Source organism: Podarcis melisellensis (assembly GCF_964234715.1).
Source record: "Podarcis melisellensis genome assembly, chromosome: 6".
Taxonomy (NCBI): domain Eukaryota; kingdom Metazoa; phylum Chordata; class Lepidosauria; order Squamata; family Lacertidae; genus Podarcis; species Podarcis melisellensis.
Window position 1 is genome coordinate 76,871,015 of NC_138538.1, and position 19,220 is coordinate 76,890,234.

The following is a 19,220-nucleotide window of genomic DNA, read 5'->3' on the forward strand; positions in this document are numbered from 1 at the left end:
AGAAATGCAACAGCAGAAGGTTGGAACAGTGGGCGAAACACTCTTCTGATGTCTCACATTTACAAAATAAAACATGATTTCCCAAAATGGGCCATGTGATGTTTAGGGATCTTGGCAGGGGACAAACAGAAGGAAGTGCAGTGCTTCCACTTCCTCCTGCTGTGCTATAATAACATTTGTGTCTAGGGCTGGCAGTGTTTAGAACAGGCTCAGGAACAAGTCCGACTGTTAGACTTCCAATCTACTCAATTGCAATTTCTTTCCACTTCTATTACTTTCTTTCACACACCTTTAAGTCTAACACAAAGGTGGGGTGAGGGGTGGTGGATGGTGATAGGAAAAGGAATTATCTGTGGGATTGAGTGTAGGTATGTTTGAACATTTTTAAGGATTGTATGAAATGTATGTTTGTCAATTATTATTATTTTTTTTAAAAAAAGGAACAAGCCAAGTCCACATCAGGACTGGCTTTGCAGGTGACATTTGATAGGTAGGCGGGGCCATCCACCTGTCAATCGCGTGATGTCATTATGACATCACATGAGTCACAGGTGGGCAACCCAACTGACCTCTCAAAATCCTTTGTGTGGGGTTTCCAAATGACGGACAACCAGCTGGCTGTCAGGTGCTTGGAAAACCTGTAACCACTTCAAAATATTTTGGTATTTGCAAAGGGCTTTAATACAGCCATGACCCTCCATTCCAAAATGACACATGAGAGTGACGTGGGAGCTGTCTGAAAGCCATTGCAAAAACACTCTTTGAAGCAGCTTTCCCTGCTTCAAACATCACTCCAGCTATTTTTAAAATAAGTGTGAGGCAGCTGAAAGCACTTTGCAAAATCACTGTTTGAAGCAACCCCCCCTTTAATATTTTTTTGAGGCTGCCTCAAAGAGTGAATTTGCAAAGTGCTTAGTGACAGTTTCTTTGCTTCCATCTGAGCAAATTAGAGGGGAGTGTGCAGCTGTCTTAAAGCACTGAAGGGAACACAACACTTGTTTCTCCTCTGTTGCCTTATTTAGAAAGGTAACCCCCCCCCCACTTTGGAAATCAGTAAAAATTCCCAGAGATTAATCCAATTTGATGGGCATATTTTTCCTTTACTCGTGTGAACCCAGAGAAAAAAGTCTGGGCTAAAAACTTCAGTCTAGTGCTATCATTTTCCTTTCACTGAAATCTCACAGGGATGATCAGAATAACAACTGAGGCACTGTGCTAGCCAACCTGCCTTTGCCGGTCAGAAACACTGCCTACTACATTAAAAACTAAATATATCCTTTCACTCTGAATGCTGAACTTCCTCTTGGCCTTTTTGTCTATGTATTATATATATATATATATCCCAGGAGACTGCAGGCTTTATGCGAAGCCTGTAATCTTGGTTGTACTAACCATCATTTTATATTGTTGTAAATACACTTGGATAGCTTCTAAAGAGATAGTAACTGCTTAACTGGAGCATTTAGGTGAATCATTTGATTATCTCTCTCAGCAAAGTATCATTTTTGTAAAAGAGGAAACCATCATTAGGGGGAAATTGCTCAGGTGATTTGGCAACTGCAGGTCGAGTGCTCCGCTTTTGTCATTTAAACATTTAAAACAGTGGCAAAACTCAGCCCTGTATGACTCTGGCAAAGAAGCCTGTAATCTTGCTCCACTTGTTATCTAAACTAGATATTTGGCTGAGACCTTCCAGGGTTTTTTTTATTATTATTTAAAGCTCTGCATTGAAATGAGTATCCTTCATATTTCTGAATGAATATAAGCAGTTAGAAAAATGCCAGTCATTGTGATAGACAGAGACAGCTCAAATTTTCATTATAAAGACACTCAGATGATAACTGTGGACAATGATTATTTGTTTCTTAGTTTAACATACCACAGGACCTGGTCTTCCAGTGAGTCCCATAGGGCCTGGAGGTCCCCTCATGGCAATCTGTGGTTTGAACAAAAACCAAAAAAAGCATTCAGACATTCTACATACAAACTATGACTATGCAAAATCCAAAAACTTGTGTGCATGCAGTCCTAGGAATCTCAATCCATTTTTACAAAATCCACACCTAATGCTATGTTTCTCAAACTTGGGTCTCCAGCTGTTGTTGGACTACAGCTCCCATCATCCCTAGCTAGCAGGGATGATGGGAGTTGTAGTCCAGTAACACTGGAGACCCAAGTTTGAGAAATGCTGAAATTCATTTTTGTACAAAACCATCCCTCTTTCCAGGAGCTTAGGAGGAAAGTCATCTCTCTCATTGTCTCTCTGTCTCTGTGTCCGTCTGTCTGTCTCCCTCTCTCACAAATTTCTCCCCATTTAATCCTCGGACCAAATCTGAAAGGCAGTGGTGGACAATCTGTGTCCCGAGGGACGAAGCAGGAAAGGAGAGAGAGGTAGCAGAGAGGGGGAGAGCAAAAAAAAATGACATAGAGAGAGAGAAGGTGGGGAAGAGTTTTGGTTCTGTACCCACCCACTCTGGCCCGCCCACAACTGTTTTTGGTACTGGTCACTGCTGGCATGTTGCACCTCACAGATTTGCACACACATGCTGCCACCCCAAGGTGGACCTTGATAAAGAAAAATATCCCCCGCTGTAAGGAAATTCTAGCTTTCTCAGAAGAAAGTATGGGGGAGGAGAAATGTTGGGAACACAAGTGGCCTGTGAGGATTTATGGGGAAGAGGGACAGAGCTTCTTCTCTCAGAGGACAATAACCCGTCACATTTAGTTTCTTAGGCTGCATACACATCGTACATTTAAAGCACATATTCCCTCCCCGCAAATAATCGTGGGTTCTGTAGTTTATCCCTCACAGCACTACAGTTCCTGGGACCCCTAACAAAGTTCCCAAGGCCTTTGTGTGCTTCACTCTTACCCTGGCTTGCTGAAGAATAGCTTGTGCTTGAGCTTCCTGTGCCGAGATGGCTGGGCCTTTGTCGCCGCCACCGCCACCAAAGCGGAACTGTATATAGGAGGACAGAATTTGTCAGAAAAACGCATCTATCAAAATCAAACAGGTTAGACAGAAGCCGTAATTGCCCAAGCTCTTGAAGAAATTGGCTTCTTCAATCAAAAGGTGGTTATTTGTATGCCACTTGGTCAGAAAGCTTCAGAAACGGTTACCAAAAATAGCATTGTTGTGGAGGTTGGACCCACATTAAGCTCATTTGAAAACAGGACTCATTCTGAGCACCAGACATCATCATGACCCTGGGGATGATGCAGGGAATGTGGTAAAGCTTTGGGGCTCTACAACCACAAGCCCATCCCATGTTCCTCCACCTCCTTCTCCTTGGCTATTACATATCTTCCAGCTGCAGTGATGATAAAGCAGGGGTAGCCAATGTGATGCCGTCTAAATGTTCTTCCACTACAACTCCCATCTATCCTATTCCACAGGTCCAGTGGCCAAAGATTGTGGAAGTTGCAGTCCAAGAACCCCTTGCGGGAGCCAGGTTAGCTAACTGTACCCTAAAGCCTTATTAACAGGAACCTTCCGGTGCAAAGATCTCTGGGAACTGAGTCCTTACTGAGGACCTAGTAGAGCTCAAGCCATGCCCTGAGAAGCTTCTCAGGTAAGACTTATGTAGTCCCAGACAGCAGCTATCTCCAAATGCCTCTCACTGCCATCACCGCTGTTGGTAAGTTTTAGGGATGCCAGACTAGGCCAGAGTTTATGTAGGAGCTGAGCTGGAATCCAAGTTGAGTTTGGCTTAATAAGCTCAGTATTTAGCATAGGATCTTTCCTTTCTTTTCACTGTTCAGTTTAACTTGCTACAGGTTCCGATATGGACTGACTAACTTGCTAACGTAAGATAGCTGATGGTTACTAATACTGATTTGTAGTGTCGTTATCAGGAGAGCTGCAAGGCTCCTGCTTCTCTACCTCCCCTCTCCTCTATTTATCAAAGCAGCAGCAACAGCAGAGGAAGAATCAAGAATGGAAAGGCTGACAGGCTGTACGAATATGAATTCTCATTTAAAAATTGCAAATTTCATTCCTAAAGCACTCAGAACAAAGGGAAAGGTTTTGTTGAATCTAGCCGAAGGCATCGCCATAAAGCCTTTTTCTTTGTTACTACAATACATCATCGTGAACAATGGGTTAAGTGTTGTTTTTGTTCTATGGTTTGAATACAATGAAGGTTTCTGGCACAGTGCCAAGGAGGCTGAGCCTCCAAGGAGGAATTCTGTCATTACTATTATCTGACTCTTCAGTTTTTACTATCTATCCAGCAGCCTGGATGTAGATGAAAGAGAAGGAGCTTCTGGCCAATGAGACTTGAAGAGCAGCAACATCAGGATGGCACCTGCTTCCCCATCCCTGAACTTGGTGACCCATTCAGAAAAAAATGTCTGTGGTTAATTATTCTACACCACTATCTCCATTTGCTTCTGGTGAGGATAGTGTTTGCAAAGCAAAACAAGACTTACCGGTAACATTAACATGGTACCTGGAGGTCCAGCTAAACCATCAGCTCCTGGGAGACCAGGACGTCCAGGTGGGCCCTAGGAGATGCAAACGAGATGTAGATATTTAAATAATTGGTTGTAAATATCTAGCTAGCCATAGGACATATATTCTCAATTGCAGCCTCTTGCACATTGAAAACAGCCGCTAAGCGGTGCATTTCCCCCTATAATTATTTAACACTGAAGGTTGGCTAAATTGCAGGAGCCACAAAAATGCAGAGGGCAAGGATTAGGACGTTCATTGTTCCTCAGCAGTGAAATTCTCCTTCCACAATGCTCTGTGGTCATTATCATCAGACCCATGATCCACCCTTAAGAAGTACAGAATACACAGTTCCTTGCACAAGTTATTTCAGTTCCCAGCCAGATGGGCAATGTATAGTTGTTGATGTTTACTCAATTTCACATACACTTTCATACACAATAGGGACTAAAAGGAAACCAGGAACCAGCTTGGCCACCTGTCTCCCATCCAACTGATTTCTTTCTCCATGATTACAAATTTTATAAATTACTACTATTTCCAGAACATCTAGTACTATCTCAGTGTAGGGTGGCTCTTTTTTATTGGAAGGAGCTGGGAATATCCCTTGCCTGAAACCCTGGAGAGCCTCCGTCAGTGCCACTTGGTGTAGAAAATACTGTTTCAATGTGGCACAGAAGTTCTGGGAATATATATTTTTTAAAAAACAAAAAAAACTTGACTAGATATCAGAAGTGTTAGAGGAAGGAATTATTTTAATATTTTAAAAATAGTAATGCAAGACGGGAAGATGTACACTAAGGATGTAGTACATCATTTCATGGAGATAAGCCTATCCTTATTAAAGCAGATCTGTCAAAAGCTATAAGGGGCTATTAAGTCAGCAGCAGACACTGTGGATATATCCATCTAGCATTTCAGGTATCTAGGCTGGTGCATATGTTTAGGAATAGGCTATGTCTATGCCTTTTAGACAGACATGTCAGAAATACGCTTCCATAACTTTGGCTAAATAGCTTCCCTGGTATATGTGAGAACGGGACAAATTATTCAGGTTGCATGTGGTTTGGTTAAATTTGCTTCAGAACAGGAAGCTACGCCTTTTTGGGGGGCTGCCCTCCTTAGGAGACTCTTGAGATTCCCATGGACTGCAAGAAGATCAAACCTATCCATTCTTAAGGAAATCAGCCTGAGTGCTCACTGGAAGGACAGATCCTGTAGCTGAGACTCCAATATTTTGGCCACCTCATGGAAAAGACCCTGATGTTGGGAAAGATGGAGGGCACAAGGAGAAGGGGACGACAGAGGACGAGATGGTTGGACAGTGTTTTCGAAGCTACCAGCATGAGTTTGACCAAACTGCGGGAGGCAGTGGAAGACGGGAGTGCCTGGTGTGCTCTGGTCTATGGAGTCACGAAGACTAAATGACTAAACAACAACAGCCCTCCTTATCAATCTGATCATTTCAGCCAAATTCTATGAGCTGACGCATGAGTTGGCAGCATGGGGTGTGCAAGAACTACTTCAGCAATGCAACCTTGCAAACCGGTAATGTTGTGCCGATAAAGTGAGCATACTCATGATGGGGCAGAGGGAGCGTAGCCTATGCCACTGATACTGTAACGAGAGCAGCCACTGTTGTCAATATGAAATAGGAACAATAAGCAAAGCCATTGCATTCCATAGAGACAAAGAGACATGATTGGGACAGGACGAGGGGGAGACCCATCAAATCACACTAAAAGATGCTTTAGTGACTATTGGGTGCCAATGGACTGTCTATCCTGATACCTTTCATTCTCAGTCAGTGTGGTGTAGTGGTTAAGAGCGGTAGACTCGTAATCTGGTGAACCGGGTTCGCTTCCCCCCTCCTCCACATGCAGCTGCTAGGTGACCTTCGGCTAGTCACACTTCTCTGAAGTCTCTCAGCCCCACTCACCTCACAGATTGTTTGTTGTGGGGAAGGAAGGGGGAGGAGATTGTTAGCCGCTTTGAGACTCCTTCGGGTAGTGATAAAGCGGGATATCAAATCCAAACTCTTCATCTTTTTCTCTTCTTCTCAGGCAGAAGAAAAATTATCACACTTCACCAAGCACAAGCTGCCCCTGCAGCAAGTCTTTCTGCAACTCTCCACTTGGGGAGATGTGAAAAGTTCCCCTTCCATCAGATGCAGTGGGAAGCAATTCCATCAGATGCACTTCCTGTTCACCCACTCATTACTATGTTTCCCACACTGCACAAGGTTATCCAGAGCACCGGTGGAAGAAGCCCTGAGGCCCTCAAGACATAAATTGACCACTCTCTACTGTTTCCATCATCTCCAATGAATCCATCAGGTCATCTAGAGAGGGCAGGAGTGGCACAGAGGGCCTCATTTGTTAACTGAAGATTGCAATGTGCTCTTAGGCCTCAGAGTCCTGGACGTACTGGGACAAAGGAGGCCTACTGCTATCTAGCAGCCTTTGTCCAATTCCACCTTTTCAGTTCAGTTCTGATGCGTCTGAAGTCCGACCCAGCTAGAACTGTCAAAACCACCATCAGAGCAAGTCCCACCTCCCTCAGATTTCAGAAAATTCTACTATACACCTGATGCACCGAAGTTAACAGTTACAATGAGATTCAGGTTTCTTAAGGCATCAGACCTGGCGTCCTTGCCTTAGCTGACATTACCAAGGTTTGGGACGTTTATTTCATAAACTGGATTATATGCTTCTAACCACCCAGTTTGGGACATAATGTTTTCCTCGTGCTCATTTACAACCCACACCAACTTACCCTATCGCCTGGGTCACCAGGAGGTCCAGTGGGGCCTTGTGTTCCTGAGGGACCCATAAGACCCTGTGAATTAAAACAACAACAACATTGAGTGGTTGTGCTGAATCACTTTTCTATAGTAGTGGTTCAGACTGTGGCCAATTTTGGATCAAGGACCACAAACGTTCTTTCTATCTGAGCCAATTATCAGTTCCTCAAAAAGAAATGCACAATGATGTAAGCAGCCCACTTTCCAAAAGCCCCAATCTATTTTCATCAAAAAACCACGTCTTACGTGGGACTCATGAGCTGCTATGCAAAATATCTGCATTCATTTTATTACAGTGGTATTGAACACAGTTAATACTACCCCCAAAAAATATTTTGTTTTCTTTGGGATTTTTTTTTAAAGAGAAATTTTAAAATCACATATGTACCGGAGGTCCTGGAGGTCCTGGTGGTCCTTCAATAAGCATCCCCTATGGAAAGAGAAAAGAAAAGATTATACAATTTTGATTGGATAAAGGGCAAAAAGCAAAGAGTACATCACTAATAATTAGCACAAAATCCACACAAATAAATCAATTTAACTTCCATATCTGACATGTGTTGATTATTTTGCAGTTATTAAAGGGTCATTGCTCTAGTTTGCACATCACATTAAACCATAGTTAAAAAAGAAGTAGCATTTTAGTATATGCTGCCGAAATTTAAGGATGTGTTGCTCTTCCTGCTCTTCTCCTGCAGTAATCTGGCTTGTTGTTAAGGGCAAACCCAGGCTCATTCTGCTTTTCCACCAAACAAACCACAAACTGTAAGGGGGGAAAAGGCTTTTGCTCATTCACATTAAATCACAGTTTCTGCTCTAACGTGACATGTGAGCCAGGTCCACTTCACAGGCCACAACCTGTATTTCACAGCACATCAGATGTGTGCTTTTGGTACAACTATGCATTAAAAAAAGCATTTTTCACAAATCCAGCTGGGACACAATACTTTAAATGAAGCATCATTTCATAAATCCACTTTATGGTAAATTCTGCCTTTTCTCAACAGGAAGGTTATAAAGTGCTTGTTTGAGACCTGGGTTGAATATTCTTGGTCCCCAATGCAATTGCCTATGAAAGCACACAGGACAACAGATGAGAGCTTGTAACAGTCAGGGGTTGCAGAGCAGCAGTGGTTTATAAACTGGGGCTTTCAGTGTGGGTGCACTGATGCTGCAGTACAGTTCTGCAATTCTCAAACAGATGGAATTGGTCAAATTATGGCACTGAAAGTCCAATATCCAATTTCCTGTCCCTTCACACAATCTTGCCTTGACTGTGATTCAGGATGCAACAAATATCTGCCCATGTGAAAAAACGTGTTTTGGAGATACTAAAGTTATTTTCTAAACTTGCAACATTGAGAATGTTTTCTTTAAAAAAACAAAATCCTAAATTTGTTTGCTGCCATTGACCAACATATCCTTTAGTGCTCTGGCACCATTCCCCGCCACCGCCACCAGCCCGGATTTTTCCTGTTTGGGGTGATCACATCCAGTCAAACAACATCATTAAGCAGCCATCAGATTGGCTATGTGCCAAAATCACCGAGATCAAATAAAAGTAGAATAAGAACAGTGCTTCCTGGACTGGTCACATGGCTCCTCCTGGCTAGTCAGTGCAATGGTTTCTGAAAAAGGCAAACATTTTCGTTGCCCTGAAAAATCTCTGCATGTCTTTCAATGAAGTCTGACGTCTTCATGAAAATCAATTCCACTTTCAGTTCAGTCTCAAGTTACAAGCTCCCACAAGCAATCATAAGAGAGACCAATAATTCTTCTGAACTATGTACAGTGGTACCTCTGGTTAATCACTTAATTCGTTCCAGAGATCCGTTCTTAACCTGGAACTGTTCTTAACCTGAAACACCACTTTAGCTAATGGGGCCTCCTGCTGCCGACGCACCGCTGGAGCACGATTTCTGTTCTCATCCTGAACCAAAATTCTTAACCCGAGGTAATATTTCTGGGTTAGCAGAGTCTGTAACCTGAAGCGTATGTAACCTGAGGTACCACTGTATGATAGCATATTCAAACAAACAACTCCCTGCATGGTCAATCTGTTGTTGGAGCATACGGCATCAAACTGGCAGGAAATGGGTTGCATAACTGAAAGCTTCAGCATGGAAACCAACATTCATATAGAAAACAACTCTGTTACGGAAGGGAAGGCCACAATCTTAGTCCCTTGACCTCTTGGTTTCTACATATAAGGTTTTTCCCCTTTTATATAGGCATTCAGTCATGCACTTCACCCACTGCAGTTTTAAGTGACACACTACAGGACAGTTTTGCCATGGGGTGAGCTGTTTTTACTGAGACCTCCTGTTATCCACCATGGGCCTTTTTTCTGGTACGTCATCTGCCTTCAGAAGCTGACACAACAGACAGGAATCCAACAGGTTCAGCATTTTCATACACAAAGTGTAACCATGCAACCATGTTGCATTTCTGCCTGTATACGATTGTTTGTAATGTGTCAATAACTCTCTACTATGCATGTGTATTTAAAAATAAGTTATGCTAAGCGCAAGGTAGGTTATTATCAGACAGAAATTCTATCTACAGTTGCCTCTGGGACTTACTTATGAGTAGCATGCGTGGGATCAGACCACAAGTCTGAGTGATTTTTAGTAGCGCCCCTCTATTTTCTCAAAAATAAGGCTTGTTGAGCTTAATGGGACTCTCTGCCTGCTAAGTATGTACAGAATTGCAGCCTCAATCGCTTTGCAGATTTGGAGAAAATACTGCAGGCACGAAACTGTTGAAGGAGCTGCTTTGTGGACATCCTTTGGGCTTTGAAAACCTTTCTTGCAGAAACTGAACCGCAACTAGACACTTATTGCTTCAGTAGTATTTTGTGTTGCTTCAGAAGCTGCCTTACACTCACAGTTGTGTTGGTTTAGAGCGGTTGTGTTTGCATTGCCTTCCTCACACTGCCAGGGAGTGACTTTGCATGTGTCACAGTATAGGGCTTACAATAGCTAGGAGACCCAGACGTTCTGTGGGACACTATCGTGCAAATGTCTTCCCTTATTATTGACAGCATGTTTCATCTCTGGCTTCTGACTCGACTGCTGTTTCAGCTGCACCATCATCATCTGTCACCAGTACAAATCTATCCATGCTTCTTCTGTAGGAGATGCTGCAGAAGGCCAGCTCCTGGCTAGCCATGGAGCCACCATTTAGAATTAAGAGGGGTGGTGGATTTGAAAGTGAACTCAGTTTGGAGGGGTGACGGAACAGAGGCAAAGCCAAGCCTTCCTCAGAATTCAAGCTGGGCTTGCACCTTCCTAAAAACATGCCTTGCCAAGAAGGAGGTCCCAGTGGCTGGGAAAGGTTGCAGCAGCAATGGAGCTCTAATATTTTAAAGGCTTGCCTGTTTGCCTGTGGTGTGTCTATTAATGCCAAGATAGGGGCCTGTAGCCTACAGTGCCTCCTGTAAAACCACTGAGCTGGGAAAATACTGAAAACTGCAGCATTTTCCAGCATTCTCATGCGGATCCTGCCAGTGGCGTAGCGTGGGAGGTGCAGGGGGGGCCGGCCGCACCGGGCGCAACATCTGGGGGTTAGGGAGCGCAAATCCACGGGTTAAGGGGCGCAAATTACTTGCCTTGCCCCGGGTGCTGACAACCCACACTACGCCACTGGATCCTGCAGCTGAAAGATGAAGCAGCAATGGAGCACTCATACCCAGACAGAGGCAGTTACTTCCAAGTAAGCTTGCACAGGACGTGGGTGGCACTGTGGTCTAAACCACTGAGCCTAGGGCTTGCCGATCGGAAGGTTGGCGGTTCAAATCCCTGCGACGGGCTGAGCTCCTGTTGCTCGGTCCCTGCTCCTGCCAACCTAGCAGTTCGAAAGCACGTCAAAGTGCAAGTAGATAAATAGGTACCGCTCCGGTGGGAAGGTAAACAGTGTTTCTGTGCGCTGCTCTGGTTATCCAAAAGCGGCTTAGTCATGCTGGCCACATGACCCAGAAGCTGTACGCCGGCTCCCTCGGCCAATAAAGCGAAATGAGCGCCGCAACCCCAGAGTCGGCCACGACTGGAACTAATGGTCAGGGGTCCCTTTACCTTTACCTTTTAAGCTTACACAGGAAGTTAGGTTCTGCTGAGCTCTGCATGGTTTATTTCTGAAAAGAGCACAGAAAGCTGCCTTCTACTGAGCCAGACCACTGACCCATCTAGCTCAATACTCCTTTCTTCAATCTGAGGTCCTTCAATCATCACCTTTCTTCAATCTGAGGTCCTCCGGGAATTTTGAGATCCAGCTTCCATCAATCCCAGCCAGCATGGGCAATGGCTAGGAATGATGAGATTTGCCGTGCAGAATATCTGAGGGGCACCAGGTTGGGGAAGGGTTATTGGCAATGATTTCACTCCAAAGACCAGGGGAACTTCAGAATGCAACACATGTGCTCTATGGCCTTTCCCCAGTGCATAAGATTGCGTTCTGAAATAAAACTGTCAGATGTAAAAGGCCAGGATGTTTTTTAAAAAGGACTTTGTGCCCCATTTGCACCCAGCAAACTCACTACCTGATCAAGAGCTGAACATGCAGGTGAAAACCGACCCACGAAACGTCACAGCCGCTCACTTCTAAAATACTCACAGGTTCAATCACAGCTGCTTCACCCTTCTGTCCTTTTTCCCCATAGGCTCCATGGCCATTCACCTGTGGAGGGAAGATACCAAGAGGCAAACATATTAGAATGCATGTCAGGCCCAAAGTCCCCTGCTACAGTGAAGGCAGGAGCATGCAGTGCTCTTTTGCCAGAATTTGCAGCTCTTTATCTGGAGATATGCCTGTCCAGCCAGTCATGACAGTGGCCAGTGCCCATCCATCCAGCAACTTGGGCCCCATAACGTGGGCCCTGATTTGCCCATTTAAACCTGGCTCACTAGCCAGGCAGTCACATCCCAATGGCCACAAAAGTTGGGGGGAATTCCCTATCTGCTGTCGGGAAGGAGGCGGACAGCAATGGTCTGCAACTGATGCCCACTGGGAAAATGGTGAGCATCCATTGTGTGGCAATGTGCAGATGAGCATAAGCATTTGGATCATGAGCCCAAAAATAAATATGGAGGAGGACCCTGAAAGTGCTCAATTCTCACCACAGCTGCATTGGTTATTTCCTGCATTATACCTTCACAAACCAAGGCTGAGATTAGTTTCCAGTGTGGGTCAGAATGGATTTTAAATGTGTCAAATGATGTTTAGATTGCCCGCATATATCTCCAGATGAAAACTTGACACCAGATAGTAGTGTGAGTGAAGTTACAGTTCCCATGGGCTATGGCTTTTGTCTGGCAGTTGTGGAGGAGGAGGAGGAGGAGGAGGAGGAAGTCATGTCTATTATTTCGAGTTAGTCATGTCTATTATTTCGAGTTAGTCATGTCTATTATTTTCAATGGGTCTTCTATGAGTAGAACTAAGACTGGCTTTTGTCCTGTCTTCGACTAAACTGAAATATACGCTTACAAGTTCAGGACGAGATCTTGTGGTGCAAACGAAGAGCTGTAGCCACCAATTTATTTATTTATTTAGATATCCAAGCAACTATATTCCCTTACAAATGGCAGTCTGCCATTTTTGTTTCATTCCTGCAAGCATAATTGAGAAAGCTGCTTGTTTATCTCGAGGAGATTAAACATGAGTAGAAGTTCTTTATTTTTTAAACCCCACCCCCTCCGCCTCACCCCAGGATTGTTCCATGAATTCAAAGAAAAAATTGCTTTGGGCCTTGGCTGTCTTCCATATGACAGCCTTGACTGAGAACAGATCAGTTACAAGATGTAGATAATACTGCAAATAGGACTGTAGGTGCCAAGCTGTTTTTAGGTCAGAGGGTGGGATTTGAAGACAAAACATATTGAGGGCTCCTTTAATGTAAGGATGCAATTCCCAACATCCATGGCCATTGACCATGCTGGGTGGGAATGACAGGAGATGGAGTCCATCCACACAGTTTTCCCATCCTTGTTTTAGTGGGCCTCCTCAATGAGATATATGGAAACTGACAAGGATGAGGTTTGCCTCCTCCTCTACTTCCAGCTGAAATCTTAGTGAACATTATTGCTTCTAGAACCTCACGACTCCTTTCTGGTTTAGTTGGCCATCAGGTGTAACCATAAGGTATAAATAATAATAATAAATTTTTATTTATACCCCTCCCTTCCTGGTTCAAAAAACCAGGCTCAGGGCAGCTAACAACAAATTTAAAACACTTAATTGATGCAAGAAAAAACAGCATAAAATACAGTATAAAATGTGAATAACAATAAGTTCAGAATTCAAAAATCAATTTAGGGGGGAAATCCATCCAATAAACAGTAGACGATCACCAGGGCTAGCTGGCTAAATTAGTCCTATTTGGGCCAGCGAGGAGACCCAGAGAGAATTAGTTATGGGATCCCAGAGTGGGTAATCTTCATAAAAAGGGGAGGGGGAGGGAAGGAAGGGGAATAAAAGATCAGGCTAAGTTCAAATTGAAAGCCAGGCAAAATAGCTCCGTCTTACAGGCCCTGTAGAAGGAAGTTAAATCCTGCAGGGCCCTGGTCTCATGGGACAGAGCATTCCACCAGGTTGGAGCCATCCGTGAGAAGGCCCTGGCCCTGGTGGAGGATAATCTGACTTCCTTAGAGCCCGGGACCTCTAAACTATGATTATTCATGGACCTTAAGGTCCTCTGCGGGGCATACCAGGAGAGGCTGTCCCGTAAATACTTGTTTCATTTTTATAAAGCATCTACACATGCAACACCCACTCCCAGCTGTATAAACTGCCAATAAAGTCCCTAAAGTCCCTACACCACTGGTTCCCAACCTTTTTTTGGCCAAGCCCCACCTAAGCATCTCTAAAATCCTGATGCCCCCCCATGACAATAATAATTCTTATTATTCAAAAAGTGAACACCTATTCATGTGGAGGAAGCCTAAAAGGCCATTCATGGTTAATAACTCATTCCCAAATTGCCCCCCTGTGGGGCGTGTGCCCCATGTTGGGAACCATGGCCCTACATCCACCCCACAGAGGTGTCATGTTGCCTATAGGTTTTTTCTACCCCTCCTAATTGTTCAAAACCAATTAATATGTGTTTTTAAGGGGCCAGGGGATAGTATTTTATTTCCAAAGGTACTGCACCGTGATGGCAAAGTATTTTTCTGTCCCCACAATGCCCCCAAATCTTGTTTTGATTTTTTAACTAGTTCAAACTAACCACTCCCATGGGTCTCCCTCTGTGACTCTGTGATTCCTCCACACCTAAAATGTGTCCTTAAAAAAATAAAATAACAGGCTATACCCGCTTCAGCCATACTCACTTTCACATGTGGGTCCCATAGGGCTGCCTATGGGTCAGTGCAAATGTTGGCCTGGAAAGGTTTAACCACCACTGCCATAAATAGTCAGAAAATGAAGACAGCTATGTTTTGCTACGAACCACTTGCCACAGTTAAAGAGCAGCTTGGATGTCTCCAACTTACGCTTGTTTCTGTGATATCGGTCTCTGCTGGAACACCAGGCCCAAACTCCTCGTTAGTAGGGTTGGTTGGCTTCTCTTCGTATTCTTTATATTCATAAAAATCATATTCGCCTACTTCTCCATCTACCACAACTTCAGATTCACTGCGGTCTACTCCTCTGTTTCCATAATCTGTTTCCTCAGTTTTTTTAGTCTCAGAGTTATACTCCTCTCCTGTTACGTATTCTTCAGCAAATACTTCTTCAACAGGATTTTGCTATTCACATAAGCAGCAAAGGTTTTGGGAATAGGATGAATATGTGGATTACTGTTAGTAAAGCAATATAAGCATTCAGTAGATTTGAATATAATGGCTGGTGAAATAACACAAGAGCGCTGGAATCTTTTAATTTGCTCCTGAAAGACTGGGAAGCCAGAGTTTCAGGGGTATTAAAAGATCACCCAATGCACATACCTGTGTGCAATGAAATCAATGCTTTCATAAACATTCGTTATTATTACTATTATTTCATTTGCAAAACCGTTAAATGAAACCCTGGTTCCACTGAACTATTTAGAAATATTCAGTTCAGTATGACCATCAATCCAGACTTTCACTCACTGATTTTGCAGTATATGCCAAAGCTAATGCTGTAATATGACATCTTTATGCTAAGTACATCAAGGTTTTCATACTTGGCTTCACACACTTTTTAACATCAGCTTCACTGTTGAAAAATACATGAGGGTTTGCATCCAGGGGTGTTACTCAGTTAACAGAAAGGCTTCCATCAGTGGAACAGAGAGAAAAGCCATTTTCAGAGACTTCTCTCCTTCCTATGACCTCACCCACCCACCACTCCCATTTCAATGTGCCCTGGAGGACTATGTGGGGGAGGGAAGAGGGACATCACTGAAAATTGCTCCCTTCCCCACTTCACGGGGAAGGAGTAAAGCCAGGAACTGATTTCTTCCACTTCCCTCGGTCCTGTATACCTGAAGGAGCATCTCCACACCCATCGTTCTGCCCGAACACTGAGATCCAGCGCCGAGGGCCTTCTGGCTATTCCCTCACTGTGGGAAGCCAAGTTACAGGGAACCAGGCAGAGGGCCTTCTCGGTAGTGGCACCCTCCCATCAGATGTCAAGGAAATAAGAAGCTATCCTATTTTTAAAAGACATCTGAAGCCCTGTTTAAGGACGTTTTAAATATTTAACGCTATATTGTTTTTAACACTTGATTGGGAGCCACCCAGAGTGGCTGGGGAAACTCAGCCAGGTGTTTATATAAATAATTATTATTATTATTATTATTATTATTATTATTATTATTAAAAAGTCTTGCAGTCAGCTGACCAACACCACATGATACAATACAACCCCTGGAATACAAATTAAAGGGGAAAGCACAAAAAGCTGCAGATTAATCATATGTGGTTTAATAACTTTCTGGTTTTAATGTGTGAAGATTTCATTTGCTAGCATATGATAAACACTACTATCTCATGGAAATTTTAGAACGAGAGAACAGAAAAAAGAAATATTTCTAATAAATGCTATTTTGTAGCATTGCATTGTTTGTACACTTAAAAGTGTATGTGTCTCACAGACAGAAAATGGTTTACAATGTTTCGACATGTAACGTTCAATACATCTTGAAGGCTCAGGACATCCTTTCTTTTTTCAGTTATGAGAACTGTGTGAAACCAAGCAGTTAGCTTTTAAGCACTAGCATTATTTTAATAGCATTTTCTTCAAGATGCCCAGGCTACAAAAAAAGACCCAACTATGGAGGCAACACACACAAACATTGGCTTTTTGTTTTATGAAAGCATTTTAATCCACTTTCCAAAGTAATAACCTTTGCATTTTGTCATTATGTACTTGAAACATGAAATTGTTTACAAGAGCAGCAAATAACTTGCAGCATAATGCAAAACCTTTGGAAAACCATCAATAGTCAATATTCAATATTTTGGAAAACCAGTCAATATTTACGAAGCAAAATATCCACATTCATATATGTCAGTTGATTGCACACTCCAAATTTCAACAGAAAATGAAGGACAGTTTTGGACAATTTCCAATAAACCTTTCCATTCAGGATCAAAAGAAAAGGCGTATTGGAAATCCTAAGGTACATCTTTGCAATGCAACTTGATTCTGCGGAGTAGACACAGACCTCCCACTCTAGTAAAATAGATCTACATATGAAAGCATATTGGGAGCCAATGTGAACTAACCAGGTATGGATGGATCTGCATATGGATGCTCATCCACACGGTGTGGTTGATCCAAATGGCGATTCATGCAGCCAATTCATCCCATTCACTATATGGCATGAATGAGGTGCATGTTTCCATTCACAGTGCTATGTGTGTGGGAAAATGCATCCTGGCCACCATCTTGGAAGAGTACACATTGTTGTGCATGACTATATCTACGTTGGGGCTTTGGAATTTATGAAGGATAGAGTTAAAAGCATTATCAGTAGGGTGGGGAATCAAAGACCAAGTTCAAGGCCACCTGCTTATGACCTTTCTCTACCTCCACTCACAATCCAGTCACTGCATTCTTTTCCATTAAATAATCGGCCTTGTTTGAGCTATGCCTCTCTCCCTTGCAATGCCAACAGACACCAAACTAACCCTTCCTTTCATCCTCACGCCACGGAAATCACAAATATGGGCAAGATCTTGTGTCAGGTTTGTGCTGGGTGAATACTGCACAACATCAAAACATGTATATCATTAAACTCTGAGAGCTTCTTTTTTGCAATCTCTAGGTGTTATTTCTCAAGCAGAACTGAAAGGCGAAAGGCCAGATATTGGAGTAAAACTGTGCATTTCAGGAACGTGCCACAAGCCACTTTGGTCTTTAGAGGATCTCTCATAAGACTAAATGAGGGCAACCGATTACGACTTGGTAAAAGTTATTGACTAAGATCTTTTGAAGTATCCTTGCCTGTATACTTTTCCATTCCTCATTACCTCATTTGGTCCCGTTGTTCGGCTCGGAGTCTCAGTCTGGTAGCCCTCAGAGGTCCCATAGTCAGTTTCAGCCACACTATATTCATTATATTCATCGACAATGTTGGCCTGACAGGAAAGAGAACACAGGACATTAGCCACAAAAGAGGAAGGCAAATGGGCAGGAGGAATCTCTGTTCAATTGGGTTGTGGTATTAGCCAAAGGTGAATTCATCTACTGGGGGTTAGAGGCAAGCTACTCATTTCTCAACATCACAGATCTTCCAGGCTTGGTCGAGGAAAGATCTTGATTATTTTTTGGCTACCTTTACCCCTAGTTTGCTTTTTGCTGAGGCTTGATAGCTTTTCTTCTTCTTGGATGAAAATGATTCATATTTTTTGAGTGTGAACTTTTGGGAGTTGCTCTTTGAGTTAGCAGCCACTGTCCTCTTCTTCTTTGGGGATTTTTTCTTTTTCTGAAAAAAGGTGTTGAAAGATGGAATGGGAAAACATAAATGAATGAAAAGGGAACAGCAGTGAGGTAGGAAAGGAAGCAGAGTAAGTCAAAAGGCTTAAAACAAACAAATAAATAGATAGATAAGCAATTGCTGGTGGTCTTCTGCTCTTCCACTGTTGAATTAAAATGAGATTTAGGGACAAACAGGAAGGCAAGAGAGAGGTGAAAAGGAACAAAAGGCTTAGCTAACACAAGACACCACATGACAAGACCACAAGGGAGATGACAGGGACGTCACACAACACACACAGCACATGCCGTTACCTCAGTCTGTGTGACAATCTCGTCGTACAGTGGGGGTCCCTCTGTTACAGAGTCAAGGTCTTTATAATCTTTATAATCTGGATCTCCATAGTCATAGTCATATTCAATTAAATCTTCAGTTCCATACTAAATTGTGAAAGGAAACATACCAGGCGTGGCTGTGTTAGTGGCCGCAAACTATATTAGCAGTCATGGAAAGCTCTTTTACTCACTTGGAAGAAAAAGTTAAGAGAAGTAAAGCACCGAACTTCTATTAGCAAGATCTCCTTATTTTCTTTCAGATTTATATAAAATAAACATGAAGGTAATGAAAAAGCAAGGAATAGTTGCATTAAAATGTTATCTTTTACCAGTGCTAATTTTTCTAGAAAAACAGGTGCCAGAACTCACCATGAACACCTCTTAGAATGGCAATGGCACACACCTGAGAGGTGCCGGATCTGAGTTCCGGCAAGTTCCAGATGGAAAAAAAAGTCCTGCTTTTACAGCATTGCAACCAAAGGATGGTGGTTTTTGACCTGGTTTAGAATTGGCAGATATTTAGTTACATAGAACACCTGTGATAATGCATGGGAAAGTTTTTCTTATGTTTCTTTACTGGTGTTAGTTAGCTGGCAGGTCCTATTGACTACCTGTAAGAAACATATTTTCAAAAATGTCCTTCAGTTCTCACCACTAAGAAGGGTCAATAAAAAATGATGCTGGATATGCAACAGATAAATCATTACTCATCAGGGAGGGCAAACATTTAAA

The 19,220-nt window shown here is 43.0% G+C and overlaps 1 protein-coding gene across 4 annotated transcripts in view; it reads right to left on the reverse strand.

Annotated features, from left to right (window-relative positions):
* Window positions 1-19,220, reverse strand: part of COL11A1 (collagen type XI alpha 1 chain) — a 257,537-nt gene that overhangs the window by 139,596 nt on the left and 98,721 nt on the right. Inside the window, exons 6-15 of one of the 4 annotated variants that reach the window (XM_081916018.1) lie at window positions 18,468-18,593; window positions 18,019-18,162; window positions 17,708-17,815; window positions 14,741-14,995; window positions 11,868-11,930; window positions 7,645-7,686; window positions 7,229-7,291; window positions 4,432-4,506; window positions 2,873-2,959; window positions 1,880-1,936 (exon numbers count right to left, since the gene is read on the reverse strand). In XM_081916018.1, coding sequence (XP_081772144.1) covers window positions 1,880-1,936; window positions 2,873-2,959; window positions 4,432-4,506; window positions 7,229-7,291; window positions 7,645-7,686; window positions 11,868-11,930; window positions 14,741-14,995; window positions 17,708-17,815; window positions 18,019-18,162; window positions 18,468-18,593 — 1,020 coding nt within the window. The remainder of the gene's footprint in view (window positions 1-1,879; window positions 1,937-2,872; window positions 2,960-4,431; window positions 4,507-7,228; window positions 7,292-7,644; window positions 7,687-11,867; window positions 11,931-14,740; window positions 14,996-17,707; window positions 17,816-18,018; window positions 18,163-18,467; window positions 18,594-19,220) is intronic. The other 3 variants (XM_081916015.1, XM_081916016.1, XM_081916017.1) reach the window with 3 other exon arrangements.